General features: G+C 37.8%; 1 protein-coding gene across 10 annotated transcripts in view; it reads left to right on the top strand.

The window, feature by feature from the left end:
• SCAPER (S-phase cyclin A associated protein in the ER) overlaps positions 1–23871 on the top strand; it is a 154137-nt gene that overhangs the window by 3719 nt on the left and 126547 nt on the right. For 8 of the 10 annotated variants that reach the window (XM_065076208.1, XM_065076203.1, XM_065076206.1 and 5 more), the window contains exons 3-6: positions 2326–2443; positions 8962–9032; positions 14830–15027; positions 23489–23589. In XM_065076208.1, coding sequence (XP_064932280.1) covers positions 2326–2443; positions 8962–9032; positions 14830–15027; positions 23489–23589 — 488 coding nt within the window. The remainder of the gene's footprint in view (positions 1–2325; positions 2444–8961; positions 9033–14829; positions 15028–23488; positions 23590–23871) is intronic. The other 2 variants (XM_065076210.1, XM_065076209.1) reach the window with 1 other exon arrangement.

The following is a 23871-nucleotide window of genomic DNA, read 5'->3' on the forward strand; positions in this document are numbered from 1 at the left end:
TTATGATTATAAGTGATGAAAAGGTAATGTCATACTGCAAAAAAAACCCATGCTTCCTTTTGAAGTGATTGAATGGGAGTATCATCTGAAAGACGTGAATAACCTGTCCACACTGGTTAGCACTGAGGAGGTCTTAACTGATGTAATTGTGTCTGCTTTTGGACCTTGTATTTCAAAGACAAATATGTATCAGTTGGAGACAATCTAGAAGAGAAAACACTAAGTACTTATATTCAGAAAACTTGAAAGGTTTGGGAAACGTGAGAAAAAATACTGAAGGAGTAGGGATGGTAAGCCTGGAAGATAGGAGGACCATTGAAGAATGTAATGGAACATAACAGCATAAAAATAATAGGAAAGAAAAAAATTAAAATGGTTTCCAAGTCTTCTGTGCATAGCAAGAATGAGTGGGCTTATGCTGTAGGAAAGGCATAATTAAATATTTCATAGATTATGCTGAGTAGACACTCTGCTGGTAGAGGATTTAAAAGAAAAGATGCAATAAATGAGGGAAGATTTATTTGTTTACTTCATTTTTGGCAGCTGGGGATACCATAGGTTAGCTTCAGTTCCAGCTAGGGTGAATGTTTGGATCTTTTTTTTAAGATTTGAGAATAAATTATAGCAAAATGCGGTCTGAACATTCTTCTGTTGGTTTTAAAACAGGTACATTTCAGAGACATTAAGTTAAAATTATTTGACTCTGTTCTGAAGTAAGCTACCACAAATATTTACATTGACAGTTTCTGCAGTAGTTTGAAGTGATTTTAAAATAGTTCTTTGACATTCCTGGATCTTTATATCTTAGATTGATGATGGAAAGTGTATTGTTAAACAAAAAGGGAATAAAACCCAAACCAAACTTGATTCAGCAGAAGCAGTGACTCTTACTAAAAATTCCTAGCAAGAATAGGCAATTAATTACATTGAATAAGGATAGAATAGAACCAGTTTAGTACAGATCCTGTATTTTCACGTGCTTTGCTTGGGTTTCTTGCGACCAAAAGGTGTAATTTGCTTTATTTATTTCATTGGGTTTTCCAAAAGTTCTCTTATATCTAGCTGTACTGTTCTTTGTTTCTGTTGACTTACGTGGTAATATCTCAAGGCTGGTCTGTGGAGCACTAGATGGCACACTGCAGCTTTGAAACAAGTGATTGAGGACATCTCCATGAGGGAAACCTAGGTTAAATATAGAGTATAAGCATTGAAGTAAAAGCACTTTCATTTGTGTTGCCTTTCCTCCCAGCCTAATGAGTTATAGCCACTCATCTGATATATTAATTTTTACTCTATTTTCTTTCTAAAGGTGTGCTAGTACTATAAAACAAAGTGGTTGCAGGCTTGAGTCATATGAGGAAAAATGCATCTTCTGATCAGTGCTATAGAAGATCAGTCTGTTTGTGCCTAAAATAATGTTTAGATTTATGTAACTTCTTTGTGGTTCAGTTTGTCAGTGTTCAAAGATAACTTTGGTCAGCAGTTTTGTGCTATCATGGTACCTAGATTTAGCATTATAGTATATAGCTTGGCTTTGTTTCAAATTATTTTCTGAGAAATAACTTGATACACTGTAGAAGGGGCAATATTTTATCTTGAATAGACTGTTTCAGTTGGAAGGGACCTACAATGATAATCTAGTCCAGTCTAATTGACATCTGTCAATTGATAGAAATATTTCTTAATAGATTTGGTTTCAAAGGTCTTACAATGGTGTATTTTGCAAGTGCAAAGATACGTGTTTGTTACATAAATGAAGTTTATTCTCAGTGTCTCTCATTCTGTCTTACAACAGCTGTAGCTTTCTGGTAATAGCAGATAACTACAGCTGCCAGGAAATAACTTGCTAGGTTCTTGTGAGAGAGGTGTGGTTTTTTATTCGTTTCAGACAGTCTTGGTGAATCCTGTGCCTTTCTCCAGGCTCTCTTCAGTCAGCTAGCACATATTTTGGCCTCATGCAGCTTTTATCTTGAATCATTAGTTATTATTAGCGCAAGGTAACTAAAATGTTTGTGAAGTCTACTGTGATGCTCTAGCAGCATTGACAATCAGTGAAGTGGAGGTTAAAAATGTGTGGTGTAGACATACCCATACTGAGGGCTGGGTGGTAACTCTCATGTCATGTTGATGAATCAGTCTGCTTATCATGCAGAAAAATGATTGGTTGTGAAAATGAATGTATACACCTGTTTCAGATATTTGGTGAAAATTCAATACCTGTACGCTCCACTTTGGATGGTTTAATGCATATTGGATGAAATTAACTCATCAGACCGAAAAATTATATACACACTTATTTTCCATTCCTGTATTTCTTGTTTTCAGGCTTCTTTCCAACGCTCTAATAGTCATGACAAAGTGAGGAAAATAGTTGCAGAAGAGGGACGTACAGCAAGGAACCTAATCGCCTGGAGTGTTCCCCTGCAAAACAAAGAAGATGATGGTATGTATTTAGCAGTCTTCCCCCAGATTTTTTTCTCTGACAGTCCTTTGTCCACTGGAGTTGCTTGTATGGAAACGTGTTTCTTGCATAGGATTTCTCTGTAAGAGAATAAATGGTTATGTTTAGCATACATAGTACAATTATGAAGCTTTTTTCCAAAATGCACCATGCATTTGACATATCACTTTATAAAACCTTCACAGTGGCAGATTAAAAACTGTTTTAATTTGATCTCTAAGCAACATCTAAGGCCCTTTTCTCCTGCTGACATTATCAAGATACTTGTGTAGTATAATAATGTTACTTAAAGAACTGGACTTTGAAAAGGCTGTTCAAAGCTGATCTCTTTTAACTTGGGAATTCAGAATTGTAGGGAGGAGTTAGAACAATCCAACAAATGCTCTCTATGCTCTGAAACACACAACTCTGGAAATTTCTTTTAGTATCACTTCAGTCTGTTAAATATCTGTGAGGACTCTTTAAGGAAGGGCTATGTGGGGACAGTTTTCCATAATTCAAGTCCTCAGAACAGTTTTGTTACTGTTGTAATATTCTCTTGTGGTATGATGACTTAAGGAGCCAGGAACTGAATAATTTTTGTGCTGGTCAAGCTGTTCCAGATGTCAGAATGCTGTTTGTGAGGACTTCATCTCAAGTATTTTTTGTAGCTCACGTGTCCCTGTGGGGGTCCTGCTGCTTTTGAGTTTTAGGCAGAAGTATCTAAAAGTAAATTTTTAGTTTAGTTTAGTTTTTTTGCTGTGAGCGTGGTTGATCACTGGAAAAAGTTACCTAGAGAAACTGTGGGCAATCTTCATCCTTGGACATGCTGAAAACGTGACTGGACATAGTCCTGGGCAGCCTGCTCTAGCTGACCCTGCTTTAAGCTGGGAGGCTGGCTTAGATAGTCTGTTGAGGTTCTTTCCAGCCTCAGCTGTTGTGTGATTCTGCCAGTGGAAAAGATATTTCTATTAACAGTTATGTCTGAGTTACAAGATAATTAACCCTGTGCCTGAAGTAAACTGAGGCTAAGTTTAAACTGTCTTTGGCTTGTTTTATGCATTGAGGTCTATTTGTGGCTTTGTGGTTTGGTTTTTTTTTAAAGCTGAAAAGTCTAAAGTCACAGAAGACAATGAGATGCATGAAAACCTATTTAGATGTTTGTGTTTGGACATTTATATAGGTTTCATCAAGGAAATTGCAGTCAGTTCAGTTGTATGTCAGTTGAACAATGGCACACAGAATGATAGATAACTTCGGTTTATCAGCTAACCATTCTAAACCTCATTACAAAAGTCCACATTTACAGGCTTTGGTTCCCAGTCCTGACCCTTTTACTTCAGCATTGACCCAGCTACCTTAGTACATTTTGTATAGCAGCAGCAGAAAAACATGCACTGCGAATTTCTGTTAGCTACGGGTAGGAAGAGAAAATGGAAATAATCTAAGACTTGAGCACAATCTAACTAAAAAGAATGCACGCCTCCCAGCTCTGGATCACATGCAGCAGCTACTCAGTTTATGATCACAAATACATTGATTTGTAAGTGGGCCAGCTCTGTATTCTTAAGGGAGCTTCATTTACATGTGTCTCCAGAAGGTCCATTTATCATATTTGCTGGTCTTAGAGTTTCCTGAGTGTTCTTGAGTGTGTCCGTTGATATTACTGGACTAGGCACGTATGCCATCTAAGTAGAATTAGAATTGGGACCTAAATTGTTTATAGATTCTGAATTACTCTTTTGGAGAAGGTAGTAACATGAATGAGTTTATGTGAAAGGAACACAGAGTATATTTCAAACAGTATTTTTGAGCTACTTATGAGTTAATTCAATTTCTGGTGAAGTCTTATTTTTAATACTACCTTGTTTGTAATATTATTTTGGAAACTTTCGAGTAAGACATTTTCCTTAAAAATGAGTGAATGTGAATTGTAGATGAGTATTTTCTCCAGGTCTTAACATTTTCTGCCAAACAGTGAAGAATGGATATAAAAGTGAATTTTTAGCCTTCATTAAACAGTTGCTATATATGATAATTAAAATCCAAGTAGCTATATTAATTTCCTTCTTTTGGTCATATTAGTGCCATTGTAATTTTTTAAACTTTTTGTGACTGGTGCTTTCTTCTTTTTAAATCATAGACTGACCTTTTTGCACAATACAAAAATCAGATTGTAATTGCCTGATGGAAAATTTCCCTGTGGAAAGGAACTTGTAGCTAAAGAAAGTCTGGCAGAGCCAGATTCTGTACCTCTTGACCCTTGTCTTGGCATAGAGGGTATATATGTTGGTGTCACTGAGCTCCGATTCATTTTATGCTGATCTTTCAGTATGTGTTTTGTCCCCGAGGAATGATACAGCAATATTATGAATTAGGACAGTTATAACTCGTTGAAGAGTTTTGTGAATCAGGCCAAAGGTTCAGGTTGCCTGAGCCAGTCCTGCAGCCCTTCTGTACAAAGCAGAATTCTGTCTTAGTGCAGTTTCTTCTGCTCGTAACATTCAGAGATACTGCTTTGGCAGTAACAGTGTCATTTAACATTTTATAGTATAGGCTGTTAGTCATTATGTTTTTTTCTGCAGAAACAGTGAGGGTATGAGCGTTTGCTATTATTAGTGGTAATATTACGGAGAGTTGATAAATTAATTGAATTAATTTTTTCAGTTCATGTACCCTTCCCCTTCCCCTTCCTCTTCCCTTTCCCCTTTCCCTTCCCGAAAAAGAGCAGTAATGAAAAGAATTGTAATCAAAACCTTCTGATTCTTTAATGGAAATACAGAATTCCTGTCAATAAGAAATAGTTCCATAAAAAGGACAGAGATTTCTGGAATGACAGGTAGCACTTCCGCTACATGTTTTGGAGCAGCATGCACCCTTATTATGTCAGAGCTGACACTCTAGTTATGAATACACATCAATGACATGAGAAAATCCACCTCCAGCAACACATGGTGGCACTGATCTAGAAGAAGTATGCCTGTTAACACATTTCAATTCCTGAAATTAAAGTAGTCCTTCACAGAATTCATTAATATGCAGCAGATTCTGTTGGATAGAATAATTAACAATATGGTTGACTTTGTGCCCTAGGAGAACGGTTTTACAATTGTCCAAATGTCAGTAGTCTGATATTCTGTCTCCAGAATTAAATTTGTGTTCCAAATTGATGGCCACCAGCTGCCTTCTGCAGTCACTTAGATCTTGTCCACATTGGAAGGCCGTGATCATGCTGATGACAGACTTCAGAATTTTTTCCTTTGTAATTATTTCATGTGCCCAGCATGAAATTTGAGGCATTGCATGCAGGTAAGCAGTACACACAAGTTTTATTATAAAATCTAAGCTATGGTATTAGTAACAGTTAAAATATCCCAGAGACTTGACATGTAAATGTTAACAGAAGGTAAGGTACCTTTGAAACTTTAAGAGATGTGTCAAAAATTGGAAAAATCCTGTATTTGTAGTTGTTCTCTTCTTATTTCCTATTTATTTAAAATTTTTTGGGCTCTTGCCAAATTCATTTGTAGATGAAGCATTTCAGGTAAAAGAAACATATTTTATTGGTCAAAAGGTACCTGGCGCGCTTTGAGGAGCCTGCAGTGTAACCTGCTCCTTTAGCAAAAGCCTGGTAGAGTAAATAGGTTTTGCACTATGTGGTGAAAGTAATGAAACTTGGCTCTCCGGCCAAGTAAGGAACTTCTAAGAGTCATGACTGAAAACATTGTGTGTAAGCCCCAGCAACATTAGACCTGGTTGTAACTGGTAGACATGACGTGGAGGGAAAGGTGTTCTTTAAGGCTTATAAGTTTCAAACCTCGAATTTCACTGAAATGAATAGGAATCCAGTTTAGTGCTGGTAGGTGAATACAGGGCCGTTATATTCTGGGTGAGACAGTGGCAGTGATTTGTACAAGTAATTTTGTGCAAAATATATTGCTGTAATTCAGTCTAGAGGTGGAAAAACATGGAGAACTTTGGTTAGACCCATGCTTGAAGGCAGTAATTTCTCCAGGTCTCTAGTGGAAAAATCACATCTACCACTATTCTACAAACTTTAAAAAAGATACAGTTTATAATAATATTAGAAACTTCAATGTGTTTCCTCAATTAAGGGGTTAAAAATACCAGTCTCATCTGGTTGCTTCCTCCAGGCAGATGCCACTGCCTTACTTTAAATGAGCTTCAGGCAACCAGGTCTTTTCCAAGCCTCTAAAGATGGACATCTACTGGGCTAGTAAGATAGATTCTGCTGTACAGATGCATTATATGTGGCAATGGCACTGCAATATACATGGCTGCCTTCGAGGTGGAAGAAGAGAGGTGACAGTAGATTTTTCACACTCTGTGTAAGAACTGGAGGAAAAGGAACAGAATGTTTACCCAGTTGTATCCTCAGATTAATTCAAAGTGATGAAAAGAAATATAATAGTTTATCAGTGACTTTTTTTTTTTTGGAGATATTAGCACCTTTGCTTTTTGTGACAGGAAGTCTTCACAAATCATGAACTGTGTGTGCTTCATGTTTAAGTACCAGACAGAGGGGAAATGGACTTCAAGTGTAAAATACTCCTGTAGCTCCCTGAATGCTGCAAAACTTCGCTACTTCATATATTTTGCATTGGCAACTTAATAGCTAATGAGATGATCATCTTTGTTCATTATTGTTTCCTTAAAATTCAGGAAATTCCTAGCATATAATGCCCTTCGTATGTCACTGAGTTCCTGTGTATCTCATAGCAACACTAGTATTGTATAGTTGCAACACCTGGTATTTACATAAGTTTTGTTTTCTATGCATGTCTTCCTTATATAGAAAGTGCCTGAAAACTTGCTTTTGTCTTTACTGGGTAATTGTTCAGACATTTCCCAGTTCTTAGATGATGGATTAGTATGCTGGTTTTTATAGAATCTAATGAGACTGCAACTTTTTTTGTGTGTGCATTGGCCTTTTTAAATTTTAACATGCTCATATTTGTAAGCCTTTTCACTGTGTGAGGTCTGCATGGCATTGCATTCAAAATCTTGTCTTTGCAGAATGTCAGTCAGCTCAGAAGAGAGACTTTGGTGATTAAAATGTTTCACTAATTGTAATTCTGACATGTAACTGATCCACAGTTTAAGCTTTTTAGTGAAATGGCAGTTTTTATAAATACAGTAGCTGAATAATTTTTTTTCCTGAATGCTGTTAAATTGAGATCAATATATTAATTTGTACCTGTTGTTTTGGCTAATGTAGCATTTTAAAAATGAATTACCAAGCAAATAATTTTTAATTTGTTTAAAATTAAAGGCCTTGTTCCATGGGATAGCCAGTGATGAAAACCAGCTGTACTACTGCTTGATGAAGAGAGGTTTACAGCTGCTTTACATAACCAGAGCAATGTAAACCAGCAAGACTCTGTTGGCGAGTTTTTGCCTAAGAGCTGTTAAAAACTCAGTTGGACAAGTCTGAAATTCAAGAATGATCTCAGCGGTCAAGGAAGGAACTATATTCAACAAATGCATTTTTTTGCTTGGTTTCATCCAGCTAAATAATCTTGAAACTTTTACTTAGATGTAATCTGTGCTAGAGAATACTCTTGCCATAGTTAGTGTTTTGTCTACTTGCTTACATTTTTGGTAATTGGATCCTGTGATTTTCATGTTGTGCAAGTTAGATACTAAATTGGAGAAATAAAACAAAACAAAAAAATTACCCCGAGCAAATCTCAAAGATGAAATGCAAACACGTCAGGTAGCTCTAGGCTAAAACAAATTGATCTATGCAAAGATAACTCTAATCAGTTAAGAAATTGCCACCACCACAGCACTGAGACCTAAAATCGTCTTTATTGACTATGGGAATTTAAACCAATTTTGGAAGCACAGTTGCTTCACTTCATACAAGCAATGGAGGGAGACAGGTACATTTGAGAAGGCATTTCAGATCTTGAGGGGACTGACTCGTGCTCTGTGAATGTTTCTATCTCTTCTGTTGACTGCCGAAATGCAGGTGAACTAAATCCATTCCTAAATTCTGATTGTCCCCATTTTTCTTGGCAGAAAATACACAGATCTACTGGTAGGTGGTTTGAACAGTTTGAGAAAAACTAAATGATTACCTTTTTTTTTCCTAAGAAAGAAACTCCTTGCTCTGATTCTTCAGTAAAATCTAATTGAGTAGTAATTCAAAAGCAGACTTTTTTTGACGCTATATAGAAAAATAGCATCATATTTGACATGTAGGTTGGAATGATATGATTTTCAGAGGCATTGAGCACTGAAAGCTATGTTACATTTGTTGAATCAAGTCTGTCATTCTTACCTTTCTTTGTAATTTTTTTCATTTTCTGTATGTTTTCTGGCATTATCCACACTCTGAACCGTGGATTATATATTTGGAATATACAGGTTTACAAACATCTTAACTCATAAATTGTGCCCATTTCAGTATATTGCAAGATGGGATATATGCATTTGAGAATGCTCTATCTAATTAAAATCATTATTGTTGAGTAAAACAGTTGCTTCTCCCACAGGAAAATCAAAATGGCAAGGTGGTGGAAAAACAAAGAGGGTGACTCAAGGAACACACAAGACTGCAAAGCAGGTATCTGCTCGGTTTTTATTTTCGTTATGACATAAAACTTAAAATAGGAAAATGTTTTGTCTTATAATAGATACACTATTGGGTGAATAATAGATTCATAAAACTGTGTATACATTGTATTCTTGAAGCATTCGGGTTTCAAAATCAGTTATTCAGAAGCTTAAAAATACCAGAATTTAGGTTATCTTCCTCAGCCTTTACTTTTGGCACTTCCTAACCTTTAGGTGTATGACTTTTTGGTGTTCAAGTTATTTTAGGGGAAGTGCTGTTCAATAAAATGACGCAGAATATTGTTCCTATAAGCATGCTGCTTATACAAATGCTACCTTTCTGCCCAGTTTCTAATTTAAGGGAATACTTTATTTCCTGATCTCATGTGTTAATGGCTGAAGCCAATATATCTTATTCTGGAAAAAATTAATCCAGGTGAATAAAATTTCTGAGAGTCATGGGTGGAAAGCAAGTCTGTATAAGAAATGTCAAGAAGAAACTGCTGTTATTTTGATTCATGTTTCTTCTATGTGACTGACAATCTTTATTACATTAATAAAGTAATACCACTTAAATAAATAAATAATAAAGTAATATCAACTTGAGGAAGTTGATGAGGCCTTCTACAGACAGCTGAGAGCAGCCTCACAGTCACAGGCCCTGGTTGTGGTGGGGATTTTAAGTTCCCTGATGTTTGCTGGAAGGACAACTTGGCTGGCCAGCCACAGTCCAGGAGGTTCCTCCGGTGCCTTGACGAGAACTTTCTGATGCAAAGGGTGGAGGAGCCGACTAGAAGAGGTGCACTGCTGGACCTCAGTCTCACTAACAAGGGGGGTCTGGTTGAAGCGGTAAAGGTCAAGGGCTGCCTTGGTTGCAGGGACCATGAGATGGTGGAGTTCAGGATCTCCTGTGGCAGGAGCAGGATAGCAAGCACAATTGCAACCCTGGATTTCAGCAAGGCAGACTTTGGCCTTTTCAGCAATTTCTAGGGGAAATGCCACAGGCAAGGCTGCTTGAAGGTAAAGGGGCCCAAGATAGTTGGTTGGTCTTCAGGGACTGTTTCTACCGGGCACAAGATCAGAACATCCCAACACGTAGGAAGTCAAGGAAGGGAGCCAGGAGACCTGCGTGGTTAAACAGGGAACTGCTGGGAGAGTAAGGAGCTATATTGTTTGGATTCTGTCTATTTTAGTCACTTGGGATTATGGAAATACTGAGTTTTCAGGGGAATACTTGGTTGCTTATTAGTGGCTCTGTGTGGCATTGGTATACTAAAACTGTATTGTAGGAACAGTGCATTCCTAGTGAGTACAATTAAGATTTCAAACAGAGTGTGTGTGCCTCTTGGCACTTCAGTTTGGCATTCAGCACCTTTATTTCTACTGCATTTCAGACGCTGGATACTGCTGCAAATTGGTGGCTTTTTTGTTACTTTTGTTGGGCCTTCAGTTTTAACTTTCTTTTACATATAAATGGGCCACTAATCTCAAGAAAATAAATTTTTAAGGACTCTTACATATGATCTTATCAACCCCATCTTCCTCTCAACAGAGTGCTGGCAAATCTACATTTAATACATTTTGGCATTCTGGGAATAAATAGACACTTCATACTTTCCAGAACTCCAAGGCAAATTACTGAAACAATTTTGAAAAAAAGAGATTCAGTTTCATCACTTTCATCATCCACACTGAGTTACTCAAGATGTAGGAAGGAATGTTCCCATGTTTCTTAACTTCAAAGACACAAAAGCTTTGCATTTTCTACAGCTGAAGGTTTCAGCTGTCACTGCAAGTGAGATAATGTGCACTAGCACCTCTGAATCTTTGCTGTTCTTGGTTTGGTTTTGTTGTTACAGTGAGGACAAGCTTCAGTGTAGGCCTGTGAGATCATGTCTGTTATAAGCCATCATCACACTTTGGGTAAACATGCATATATTATTTGAGCGTGGGGGGGAGACCAAGACAAGCTGCTTTTTTGTGTTTGTAAACACTCTGTAGGGCTTTTTTAGGTTTTTTTGTTTGTTTTTTAATGTGTGATGGTCTGCAAAGCTGTGGAACATAGAGTAAATTTTGGATTAGTGTACAGTCAAAGGCTGAGGGCTCTGAGATCACTTGAAAGATTCAAAAATACTTGTATCGAGTTAAGAGAGTGACTTCTAGAAAGTAGCAGGTTTGCAGCTTCACAGCTCTGCTCAGATAAACCGAATTCTGTGTCCTTGTGTCTTGCCAGTGGAAAGAGGTTTGTGCCTCAACTACTAAGCAAAGTGGAAAATGTGCTAAGAGTTAGCTGGAAGCACCAGGCACAGGGGTGTATGTGCAGTTTATGTGGTTTGGGTAGAGCTCCTTGGTGAAGATGTGGGATTGTTGCCTTGTCATTCTTCAGACTACGTGGTTAGAAATATTTTGTCCTGTGCCCATATGTTCCCTCTAAGTACCAGAGAGACTGAGAGATCGTCTCTGGAAATTGAGTTTCACTATTGCATCGCTCTCAAACCTGAGTGTGACACTGAAAAATATGATCTGATCGAAAGCATGTACTTCTAATAAATACTGTTTCATTAAAACTTAATCGCAGGGAGGATGAATAAGAATAATAAAGCTATAGTTGTACATCAGGACAGGAACTACGGTATTGAAAAGTCTGTATGTAATCCAGCATTTCTTGCTTTTCACCGTGAAAGGTTAGTTTGGTTCATCAGAAAATTTATCTAAGCTTAAGGTAAAGATGCTGCTGAACAATATACAGATTAACTCAGAAATTCTGAAATCAGAAATTGGTGCTTGCATTAAACATCTGTACAGAATATAACAGTCTGTATAAAATATTATCAGTATATTTACATTGAAAGTAGTCATTGCTGCAACTCTTAAATGGAAATAGGTATTAGCTTTCATTTCAGTAAAGTCAGTTCTAGTCAAACTTAATCAAGTTCAAAAATAGTTTGCTGAGTTTGATCTTTCTTCATGGAATTTCTGAAGACTGAAGTGCAAAGCATGTGACACTGTTTGGGTTCTTCGCTGAAAATTCACTTCTGTTTCCTTGAGTGGAAGATAGCAGGCCGTGACAAATTCAAATGTATAGTGTTAGAATCAACTTAAAATGCGTAATTAAGCAACTTAATGCTCACCTGCTTGTGTGATTGTGTTTAGAAGAAATATGGTAGTTTAGGGGTTTACATCCTTTCAAAGGTGTTCTACTGGAGTATAAGTAACTGTAAATGTTCCTTAGGTTTTACTTAGATGCTGGAAATCTGCTTACAGGGGTGACAGTGGAACTGCCACAATTTTCAGTATTTAGCACAGTTCAACATGCTGATTTCCTAATTAAAATATGACTGACATAGAGAGGATAAATTGATGCCAGATGTAGTAAATTGGTAAAATTTATTGCTAAATATCAAAACATATTCCATGACACTGTCTCAAACATACATTTGAAAACGTATCTTTCAAATGATGAGAATTATGCATGGTTCCTATTCCAAAGCAATTGATCCTTTATATCAACAATATTAGCTGAATGAGTAGAAACCTAATCACTGTACAACGGTCACATTTTATTAACACAGGCAGCAAGAGGTAACACTGTTATTTTAATATAGCTAATTATAATTCTATATTTAAGGTTATGTCATTATAAACTGTATTTTAAAGGAGTTGTAAATTAGCCAGTATAAACTTTGTTCAAAAGGTTTATATACGAGGCCTCTGCTAAGGAGTGTCTTTTTTCCAAGGTATTATTTAAGAGGTGACTCTTCTGTCTTAGAAGAAAAAATATGAAATGCTCTGACGTGTGAAACTTTGGCCTTTTCAGGCAATTGCTAGAGAAAATCCCGTGGGCAAGCCTGCTTGAAGGCAAAGGGGCCCAAGATAGTTGGTTAGTGTTCAGGGACTGTTTCTACCGGGCATAAGATCAGAGCATCCCAACACATAGGAAGTCAAGGAAGGGAGCCAGGAGACCTGCGTGGTTAAACAGGGAACTGCTGGGTAAGCTCAAGTGGAAGAGGAGAGTTTATAGATCATGGAAGGAGGGGCTGGCCACTTGGGGAGAAGATAAGGCTGTTGTCAGAGGGTGTAGGGAGGCAACTAGGAAAGCTAAGGCCTCCTTAGAATTAAACCTGGTGAGAGGGGTCAAGGACAACAGGGAGAGCTTTTTCCAATACATGGCATCTCCCTTATGAGAAAAGGCTGAGGGAGCTGGGTCTCTTTAGCTTGGACAAGAGGAGACTGAGGGGTGACCTCATTAATGTTTACAGATATATAAAAGTTGAGTGTCAGGAGGATGGGGCCAGGCCTTTCTTGGTGACAACCAATGATAGGACAAGGGGTAATGGGTTCAAACTGGAACATAAAAGGTTCCACTTAAATTTGAGAAGAAACTTCTTCTCAGTGAGGGTGGCAGAGCCTGGCCCAGGCTGCCCAGGGGGGTTGTGGAGTCTCCTACTCTGGAGACATTCAAACCCGCCTGGACACCTTCCTGTGTAACCTCATCTGGGTGTTCCTGCTCCATGGGGGGATTGCACTGGATGAGCTTTTGAGGTCCCTTCCAATCCCTGACATTCTGTGATTCTGTATGAAACCCTTCTGAAATTCCTGTTCATCGGTTGTTTATGACCTGCATCTTTTCTGAACCTGTCTCTTGTGCATACATTAGCTGGGGTTCATCTGGAGTACACTTAGAGCAGTTTGAGATATGTGTAAGGATAGTAAGGATGTTAGGATGATTGTAGTAAATGAGATTCCTATTCCTCCCCTTCTTACAAAAAAATTGGAATCTGAACACAAGTGCAGGTGAGAGCATAACCATTTTGTCAGTGCTGTGTCTACCTCCTCATTATACAAAGTGGAATTTGCCGTGTTTAATGCTGTGCAGTACAGGTAGAGCACAGAGGAGAATAAGCTGACTGGAACCCAGAGAGAGGCTACTGAAGAAACAGCTCTGGAATTTACTGAACAGCGTTGCAGGTTCTATTTTCATGTCAGGGTTCTGTTCTCTTGTAATAGGGAGCTGTGTTTATGGTGTGAACTTATCAAACAAGGCCCCTAAAAGCTAGAGAAGAAAGGCATTTTATATTCTTAGATACAGTGACTGAAAAATCATCTGTTTACTGCCTGTTTTCCCGTTCTGTAATTTGAGCATGAGAATTACAAGTTCATTCGCATTTCCTAAACATGTGGGGAACTTTTTGTAGCTTAGGCACAGTTTGCTGGAATTCAAGAGAATCCACTTAAGGAGAATGAGGAAAATTTTCTCTAGACTTTGTACAGTATTTTACTCTCTATTGTATCTATTTCAACATAAAAGCATTATTATAGCTCTTCCTTAAAAGTACTTTCCTTCATAAGTCCATCCAAAACTGTGCTGCAGTTCCTGATTATGTTATGTTGCCTGTGGTCTAAAATGACTTTTCTGTAGGAATTCTCTCTCTGTGGTTCTGTGAAAGGGCTTGCCACAGCAGCATTTCCCTGACATGAATGCCCATAGGTTAGAAGGAGGGTTATAAATGATGAATTTGTATGTAATGTCTTGGTAACAGAATCTAACTGTGATGGAGTCTTGCTGGTGTGATTGTTAGTGAAATGTTATTTTCATCCCTGGATGCACATACTTACCAGAATAAGCAATATAAGGTGTGCAATTAGAAAAAGTAACTTTCCAATGTGCAAAGAGCCAGAATATCCCGTACCCTTCTTTAGTGAAAAATTTCTTGTTTCCATATTTTTTCTATGTGGAAAAAATGTGTTTTGCACCAAAGCCCAGGCCCTTACCTTACTCCTGTTTGCTGTTTTCTTGTTTTTTTCAGAGCACTAGCATAGACTGTAAATTAGCATCAGGAGCAGCTGGAGATAAAAACTTTGACAAAAGCCCAACAAAAACAAGACAGCCTCGGAAGGTTGATCTGCGAGCTCGATACTGGGCGTTTCTTTTTGATAATCTCAGACGGGCAGTTGATGAAATCTATGTTACATGTGAATCGGATCAGAGTGTGGTGGAATGCAAGGTAAGTCTGCAGCTGTTCTCTCCCTGTTGTCACGTGGCACTTATTCCTTACAAAAAAGCCAAATGAGGAATTAGAGACTCAGAAACATGTTACTTTTTGTTTTGTATTTAGTGAAGGCTTGTAAATAGGAAATCTGATGGCATATTTATTCAGATTTAAGGAGATGCTTTCATGTTAGGCAGTGTATAAGTGTATAAGACTTGTAGTGAGGTACATAATGTTATTAGTTCTCATTTTTTGTATGAAATTTTATTTAGTTCTGATTTTGTTAATTTTCTGACTGAGTATTGATTTATTTTTTCCTTCCCTGTAATGTTCTCTACTGTAGGTGGCACTGTTGTGATTCACCCTTTTTCACATTTGTTTGCTTCCTATTAAGTGGCTTAATTATACATTGCTCCCTTTTTGCAAGGATAGTTGTTGCTCTTCCAGTTCTCTCTGTGGTGTTGGGAAAGTGATTTGTGGTCAAGTGTCTGGTTGGGATGCTACTGTAAGATGCACTTCCTAATTTCTAATAACCTGTGTTTGTAACAGCTTGTGCATCTGTTCTATGTTTTATGATGATTTTCTGGTAGACCTGTAGAAAGACCATTGTCATTTAATCACTCATTCTTTAGAAAAATAATGTATCACAAGCAGTAAAAGAAAGCAGGAGAATATATTATAAAAGAAATGTTAAAGGCTTCTGGTTTTGTATCAAACATGGCTGAAAACTCAACACATTCTGGAAATGATTATGTAATCACTGTAAAAAATTACATATATCAATTTAAGTAAACTTCTTTCTTATCATATGCATCTAGTTCTCTGTGGTAATCAGACACGGCCAAATTGACTTTGAGATTAGCGTACAAATGCATTTCATTGAAAGCAGGTTTGAAAACTGCACAGTAGCTAGAGGCTTCCAAATCGCTGGTTGGTCTAACGCAGTTTAACATTTTGTTACTGAAATGTCTTCCTGCCCAGGAAACTTCTCTGCAGAATTTTTTGGTTTAAGAAAATCAGTCAGCCTTGCATCATAATTAGATTACCATTTTCAATTTCTGCGACGGAAAGAACAGAAGCGTATTTGTATCATTATCACATATTTGTGGGGTTAGATGTCATTCAGCATTTTAATTGTGCTACTTGATCTGTTCTCGGCTGAAGATATTATATAGCCTAAGTGAAAAGTCTTCATTTTAGGAGGCGCTTGTCAGTGATGTGTGTATCTGTGTGTATCACATTACTTGTTTGCAAAATAGAGGTGGAAAAAAACAAAAATGAGTAAACAAGGTAGTTTAATGTCATATATTGTAAAACTTATGTGACATTCATATTGCTTTTGCCGTTTAAAATACCTTTTCTTCTTAGCAGAACAAAGTGCCTTACATAAGTAGCTGTAATATGTTTGTGCTGTGGTCTTTTGTTTGTGAGATTTTCTTTTAAAGGTTTCTGTTAAATGGTGATTATTACTCTTTTGATAAATTACTAAAATTTCTGTTAAATAAGCTATGAAGTATAGAACTGTCGAGTCTTGCAAACTATTTTCACTAATAATGTTTCGGTTCTATCAATTCTATATTTTGGGATGGTTATTGTGGACAGATACAGCCCAGTTTCTACCAGTGGTGAACCTGTTGATGTGTTCTTGCTAATCACAGCAGAGTATTCTAACTGCCGTCTTTTGAAGTGAGTGCTTTATGTAACTCTTAATATACAAGCATATAACATTTTTGGTATTACATACATAGACATCAACCTCGCCATTGGTATAGGGGTATGTTTTAATTTTTGATGGAATATTAGTGATAACAAACAACAGATCCTTGGGGAAACCACGAGTCTTCTTCACCTTTGATCCTGAAAAGCTAGAGCTTGCTGTCTTGCATTGACTAAAATATCTTGTCCAAGTGCAGCTTTCATATTGCGGAATATATAGAAAGTATTTACTGTAGAACCTCAACCTTTATGAGTTCGTAAATTAAAATAATGATTTAGACCCAGAGTTCAATTGGCAAATTATATTTGAAAAGCACTCATGACATTTTTTCGAGAATTCGTGTAGCTTAGTATTAGGCCTATGTCCTGCTTTAAAAGTAGCTTAACTCAGTCCTTAGGTTGATCATTACAATTTGTCCGTGTGTGACTCACATCAGGTAATTAATCATCATTTGCTTATCACTCACGTGGTTTATTGCCTTGGCTTTGGTAGTTCTATATACGCTGCTATTGTGACTCCCAAGCACCAAGTTTCACACTTTGTATTGACTGTTCTGATTGTTCCTGGTCAGGTCATGCAAGATCTCTGGTCTTGCCTTTTCTTGCTACTTGCAAATGTTAAAGCGGTAACCAGAATCTAGATTCCTGGCTTAGTGTCAGCTTGTGTGTCCAGCACTGCAGGCAGGACAGTCATAGCAATGTTCTGTGTGTTATGCCAGGGTTGGCTCCAGCTGCTCGAAAGTGCAGGACTGGGAGGGTGCAAAGTGACTTTATGCCTTTGAATGAGGCATATGTGTATCGTATGAGGTGTAATATGAATTCTGTGTGGTCTAGTGAGGTATCTTCGTAATTCTCCTGTTGTTGGTAGAATACCGCTAGTGCAGATGTGGCATGTCAAAATACGTTAAGCTTCAGTGGCAGGAAAATACTGTCTGTAATGTGTATAATCCTTTTCTTAGGCTTTTGGACTTAGGTCATTTCTGGCACCAGAGAAACTAGTAGGCAGATGACAAGAGATACCAACAGAAATGCTCAGTTGAAAGTAGATGAATGTGAATTGAGATGATTTTGATGAGAATTTCGTATTGCCACATTTTTCTATTTACTCTCCAAACTCATTTGACAGAATATCTTGTTTGCTCTTTTCATGAAGTACCATTTTTATTTTTATTACTAGATGTGTGTGGGAAACAATATTATATAAGGAACCACAGTGGTTCAGCTATTAATGGTTTTTTTGTTTGTTTGAAGTGGGATTTTGGAAAAATCCTTTTTATTAAGATGGATCCATGCTATCATAAACTTCCATAATTTAAACTCTTTAAGTGATGTCTCTTCAAACTTATGGCTTGGCCAGATGGGCATGTGCTTTTCTATTTAACCATTTTAGTTTTATAAAATTATCTTAAAAGAAGACTCATGTAAAAATGAAATGTGACAAGTTCTGGCATTTAAAACCTTCAGATTTTTTTTTTTTTTTTTAACTATTGCTTTGTACCTTTTGCTCTCTTATAGTCTTCCAAGCTTTATTGATTACGTTGTCACTGAAGATAATGTTTGATGCTCCCAAATCGGAAAGGGCTCTAGTGGCTGGTTGTGGTTGAAACTGCAGATGAAGGGGTTGTGGTAAGGACAGAAACAGTGGAAATGTGTGTAAGAGGATCCGTGGTTGTGTATATTTTCTCTCAGCTTTGCTCACTGCTGAAGTTGGTATTTTGCTATTGATTTGGAATTGAGAACTCTCAAGTCATGTGTATAGATATGGCTTTGATGCTTTGTATGTAAAGATATAATGAACACAGTTGAATTCCTTCTAAATATCCTTCTAAAATAAAGGGCTCTTAAGTTTAAGCATCATCTTAGTGTACATAAGTTGGTGTGATAGTGAGAGATTAGATATATTGTAATAGTTTTGGCTATAACCTTCAATACTGCAAAATGCAAATTGTGTGTTCTATATGCAATTAGTTATACCTTTAAATCTCTTTCTGTATGCTGAGAGAAATTAAGCCCCAAATTATTTGTGGATGGAAGAAGACATTCTGCAGTCAATTTAGGACAATTGAGTTTGGGTTAATCTAACAGAGAAATGTGTCTTCACCTGCTTTCCTTTTATGGTCCTCAGGTGCCTCAGTTTATATATATACACACACACATATATATGTAAAATAAAAACAAAACCTAAAACCACACCACATGCTTATATAAAACTCTTATTGATAGAGTTTGAATGGCTGGATCCAGCAGCTAAGGATACAGTAATTTTAGAAGAATCTCAAACTCCTTTAAATTTGTTGGGGTTTTTTCCTCCTAGGATGAATTAATGTCTTCAGCTGTTTTTTAGCTTGCAAAAAATCTGAATTTTATTATGTAAAAATGTAGTTCCATATGCTTTTTAAGTTACTATTTAGCATTTCTTAATGCTTGTACAAACTCTTATCTTTCCACCCAGCGTTACTTACTGGTACATTTCTAGAAGATTTTGGCAAGGGTGGTTTCTCTTCGTGTTTGTAAAGCTTGCAGATATATTCCTAAATTAGTCTACTTTAATTCAGTAAGAACAGTTTCATTTTACTTAAGATTTTTATTCCCTCTTATAAAATGGAAAATTCAGCAATGAAGTTGTGTTGTTCTGATTCTCACAGACAGCACAAGATACTCGAAAGAGGTGGATAAAGCCTTTCACTTAAAAGATTTGACATGTTGCATGATGCTATTACGTGAAAGAACCAGCTGAAACAACTTTAGTGAAGGCTTTCCCGTCAGGGTGGTGTCTGTGGGAGAGTCTGAGCGCATTGAAGAGCTCCCAGAAGGAGAGGGGAACGTGTTTCATTAGCGTCTCTTGCTGAGAACGCCTTGTGGGGGCTGGTTTTGGTTCTGGCGGTGCTGATTCTAACGATTTCAGTCTATGCAGGCAGAGCAAGACCCATGGTCTCCACACTGGTTATAATTGGCTTTTGAGACAGCCAAGAAAATAAAGCAGTTTCTAAATGTGTTGGAGCTGAAGGTAGCAAAACCAAAGTTTTCCTAACTTCAGTGAAAAGGAAACTTGCAATAATTCAGTATAACGGTCAAGTTGATCCAAACTGGATCTTGATCTTATTTTCACTGGTAAGAGCCAATTCAGTTCTGCCCATTTCACTTATTTTTTGAGGATAAGTTCTGATTTTTTTTTTTTCTTTTCAGTTTTGCAAATGTGCAAAGTACCTGGTTCCAGTGACGAAAAAAAAATAGTTTGGTACTTAGGGCTCTTTGGGAGAGGTGATTTGTTATATGTGAATTTCGCGTATTTCTTCGTAGTGCTACAAACCACAGAATCACAGAATGTCAGGGATTGGAAGGGGCCTCAAAAGCTCATCCAGTGCAATTCCCCCACCGGAGCAGGAACACCCAGATGAGGTTACACAGGAAGGTGTCCAGGCGGGTTTTGAATGTCTCCAGAGTAGGAGACTCCACAACCTCCCTGGGCAGCCTGGGCCAGTGTCTGTTACCCTTACTGAGAAGAAGTTTCTTCTCAAATTTAAGTGGAACCTTTTGTGTTCCAGTTTGAACCCATTACCCCTTGTCCTATCATTGATTGTCACCGAGGAGAGCCTGGCTCCATCCTCGTGACGCTCACCTTTTATATATCTGTAAACATGAATGAGGTCACCCCTCAGTCTCCTCTTCTCTAAGCTACAGAGCCCCAGCTCCCTCAGCCTTTCCTCACACGGGAGATGCTCCACTCCCTTGATCATCTTTGTTGCCCTGTGCTGGACTCTCTCCAGCAGTTCCCTGTCCTTCTGGAACTGAGGGGCCCAGAACTGGAGGGCCCAGAACTGGACACAATATTTCAGGTGTGGTCTCACCAGGGCAGAGTAGAAGGGAAGGAGAACCTCTCTGACCTACTAACCACCCCCCTTCTAATCCACCCCAAGATGCCATTGGCCTTCCTGGCCACAAGGTGCTGGCTCATGGTCACCCTGCTGTCCTCAGGACCCCCAGGTCCCTTTCCCCTATGCTGCTCTCTAATAGGTCATTCCCCAATTTATACTGGAACCTGGGGTGGAACGTGTGGGTTTGATGTGTGAGACTCTTGATCAGAATGATGGAGGGGAGAAAGAAACAGCTGTATTGTAGTGGCTTTAGTTTTATGTCACTGATTTTCCTTTAAGTGTTGCTTTTAAACAGTATTGCTTTCTTTTTCAGTTTGAACTGGCTCTTTAAAAATCGTATGGGATGGATATGACCTTGAAAAATAATGGGATTTCAAATTGTTTTGACTCTAGTGCAGCCGTATGCTACCTCATAAAGGTTCCTTTTTGTCAGCACCTTCTCAAGTGGTACAAGTTTCCACTGCTTCAGCACCAGAGGGTATATCTGCTACCCGCGGTACCGTAGGTGAGCTGCAGAGCTGTATTGATGGCCGGGACCCCAGGGCCCTGCCCGACGGTGTTGTGTGTCAGCAGGACAAAGGGATGGCGCCAACCCTCCTGCCGTACGCGCCAGGAACTAGAATTAATTACAAACCAATCGAATCCGTTGCAGCCAATTGGTAAACTAATTGGTAATTTTAGCTGTACATCTATATGTAGTTATCTGGATGCCTGTAACGGCGCTTTCAGAGCCACTTTTGTTCTTCTTCATCCTGCTTGACAAAATGGCCCTCATAGCTTTAGGGAGAAAGATGTGCATCAGTGAGTATGGGGCCGCTCCAGCTGCTTGTCTTGTTTGTATTCCCTTGTTCGTAAAACATGACTCGGGTTACAGCTGCGTGGTTCTGCTCTGATCATTTCTGATAATGTGTAGCTAAACATTCCTTAAAATAGGTTAAGCCATTTATTGTATTCTTTTTCCTGTGCCAACTAACTTCAGAAATATAACTCATATTCAGATTGATTTATTTTTTTTTCCCTGAGCAATATCTCAGTGGCAGACTTGAAAAGCAAATGATTCAGAATTAAATTTTGCTTTCTATGCCCTTATTGTTAGTAACAGTCAGCACAACTAAGTATGGGCTAACCTAAATGGACATGAATTGAATTAGAAAGTTGAAATTTTATTAGTGAAACTGAAAAAAGAACCGGCTAAAATACTTGACTTGTTCATTTCTTGTAGCAGACTTTACATACAAATTACTTTGGTGCTGTAAACCAACTGCCTTGCAAGAAAGATTTTTGTTAGCTTTTTTTATGGAGTATTTCAAAACAAAGAACAACATTGACATCAGCACTGGTATTCTGTTTGATTTCCCTTGCGTTTGACTTCCTTGTGACTTTTCCCCTATATCAACCAGCATATGCTCCAGATCTGTCATGTGTACTAGTTCAAAGGACACTTATGTGAAGCCAATTTTCAAACTTGCATTTGTGTTAAACAAAATGAATAAGCATCCATATAATCTTGCATACATTAGAGGTCCTTTTTCTATTAAAAAGACAATTAAAAGTAAAGATGAGTGGGTCGTGACGTTACAAAAATGTACAGTAGTTTCCTGAGCTGTAGTAGAGTGTTTTTTACTGTTTTCAGTGTTAAAAGTTTTACTCTTAAAATTTGTAGTTAAGAACCAATACATTTAAGAACCAAACACTTAAGAACCAATACATTTTCATTTATAATTGTTTGCAAAATATTTCTAGGTAATAATTACTTGCTTTGAGCAGAAAATTTCTCTTAATACCAGCCACGAATGACTTTGACATAGGAAAGAATTTGTAAAACGGCAACACTTTGTCATCAGCATTTTTCCTTATAACATAAAATCATGTCTCTATTTTAAACTCTGCATGTGAACCTGGTGTAAGTTTTCATAGAATTCAAGCTTTATTTCTGGACTTCTATTATTGCTGGCATGTTGTCATCATAGAATACAGTGTACATTTTTCTTGCCTTTGAAAGAGTAGTTATGGAAGCTTCTATTTCTGATTGATGTGAGCTCAAACTATCTCCTGTAGAAGTTAATGAGCTTTGGTGGGTGACAGTCAGCTCTGATGAGAAAGTGCCATATGCCTGGTGGCTCTGATGATCTGTCTGGTTTTTATCACATGTAGTAAATTATTTTTGAGTTCATATGTGGAATATAAGTGATTTCCTAGCTCCCTGCAGGGTAAAGAATTGCTCCTTTCCTACCAGTGACAGTAGATAACTATAGTTTGCTCAGGGAACAAAGCTAGGAGTTTAATGACCTGGTCTTTTGCTCTGCTTTGCTGTGAAAAAGTGGCATTATTGCCTGAGCAAAGACTGCAGGATCCCTATTTACCTGTTTTTACTAATGCAGGGATCCCTGGATTCTGCAGAAGGAATTCCCTCCATCCAATGCAGTTGCCTTTGTGTAGCTTTCTGTGTTTTTACTTCACTAACAGATTAATCATGATGTTTTTGGTCTCCCACAGGTCTAGCAGGTTTTACAGACAATTTTGCTTATTTGATGGAGTATGTCTAGTGTATCTTAAAAGATAACAGCCCTGACAAAAAAAATCGTGAAACAGTGTTACTTACGTATGTTAGGAATTATTGTTTTGCCAAGTTTTGGTATTTTGTCTTTAGATACAGGTGCTTGCAGAGACCTTGGAAAATGTGCCCATCTTTTGATAGGGTACATGTTTTAGTGTTTGTTCACATAAAAATCTTAACTGTTTGGGCTTTTTTGTTTTCAGGGTTTTTCTTGGTCTTATGTTTTGTGAGAACACTGCAGACCAGTACATTTCCTACTTCTTTTCAGTTCCTTTATTGAGGCAGGGGGATTGTGTTTTAAAAAGTTGATGTAATGGTTGTTTTTTAGGAAGTCCTGATGATGCTTGATAACTACGTAAGGGACTTCAAAGCATTGATTGACTGGATACAGCTGCAGGAGAAGCTAGAAAAAGCTGATGCTCAAAGCAGGTAATTCGATTTACTTATTTTTTTAATCTACAGCCAACACTGTCTCGTCGTAAATTTCATTTTGTGGCAGAGATTTAGCAAATAGAACCAATTTTAATATCTGCTCTGGAGCATCAGGAAGGAAATTTTCTTTTGGGACACAATTGGAGTGAGGACATAGAGGGGATTTTATCCCCCATGGTAGTGTTATGAGTGAAATGGTAAAGTGTTTGGAAGTATTGTGTCAGAGAGGCAAAACTGATTATGTCACTACAGTTTGTGCCTAGTGTTGAATTTGTGCCT

Source organism: Columba livia, chromosome 11, assembly GCF_036013475.1.
Source record: "Columba livia isolate bColLiv1 breed racing homer chromosome 11, bColLiv1.pat.W.v2, whole genome shotgun sequence".
NCBI classification, from domain to species: Eukaryota; Metazoa; Chordata; class Aves; order Columbiformes; family Columbidae; genus Columba; species Columba livia.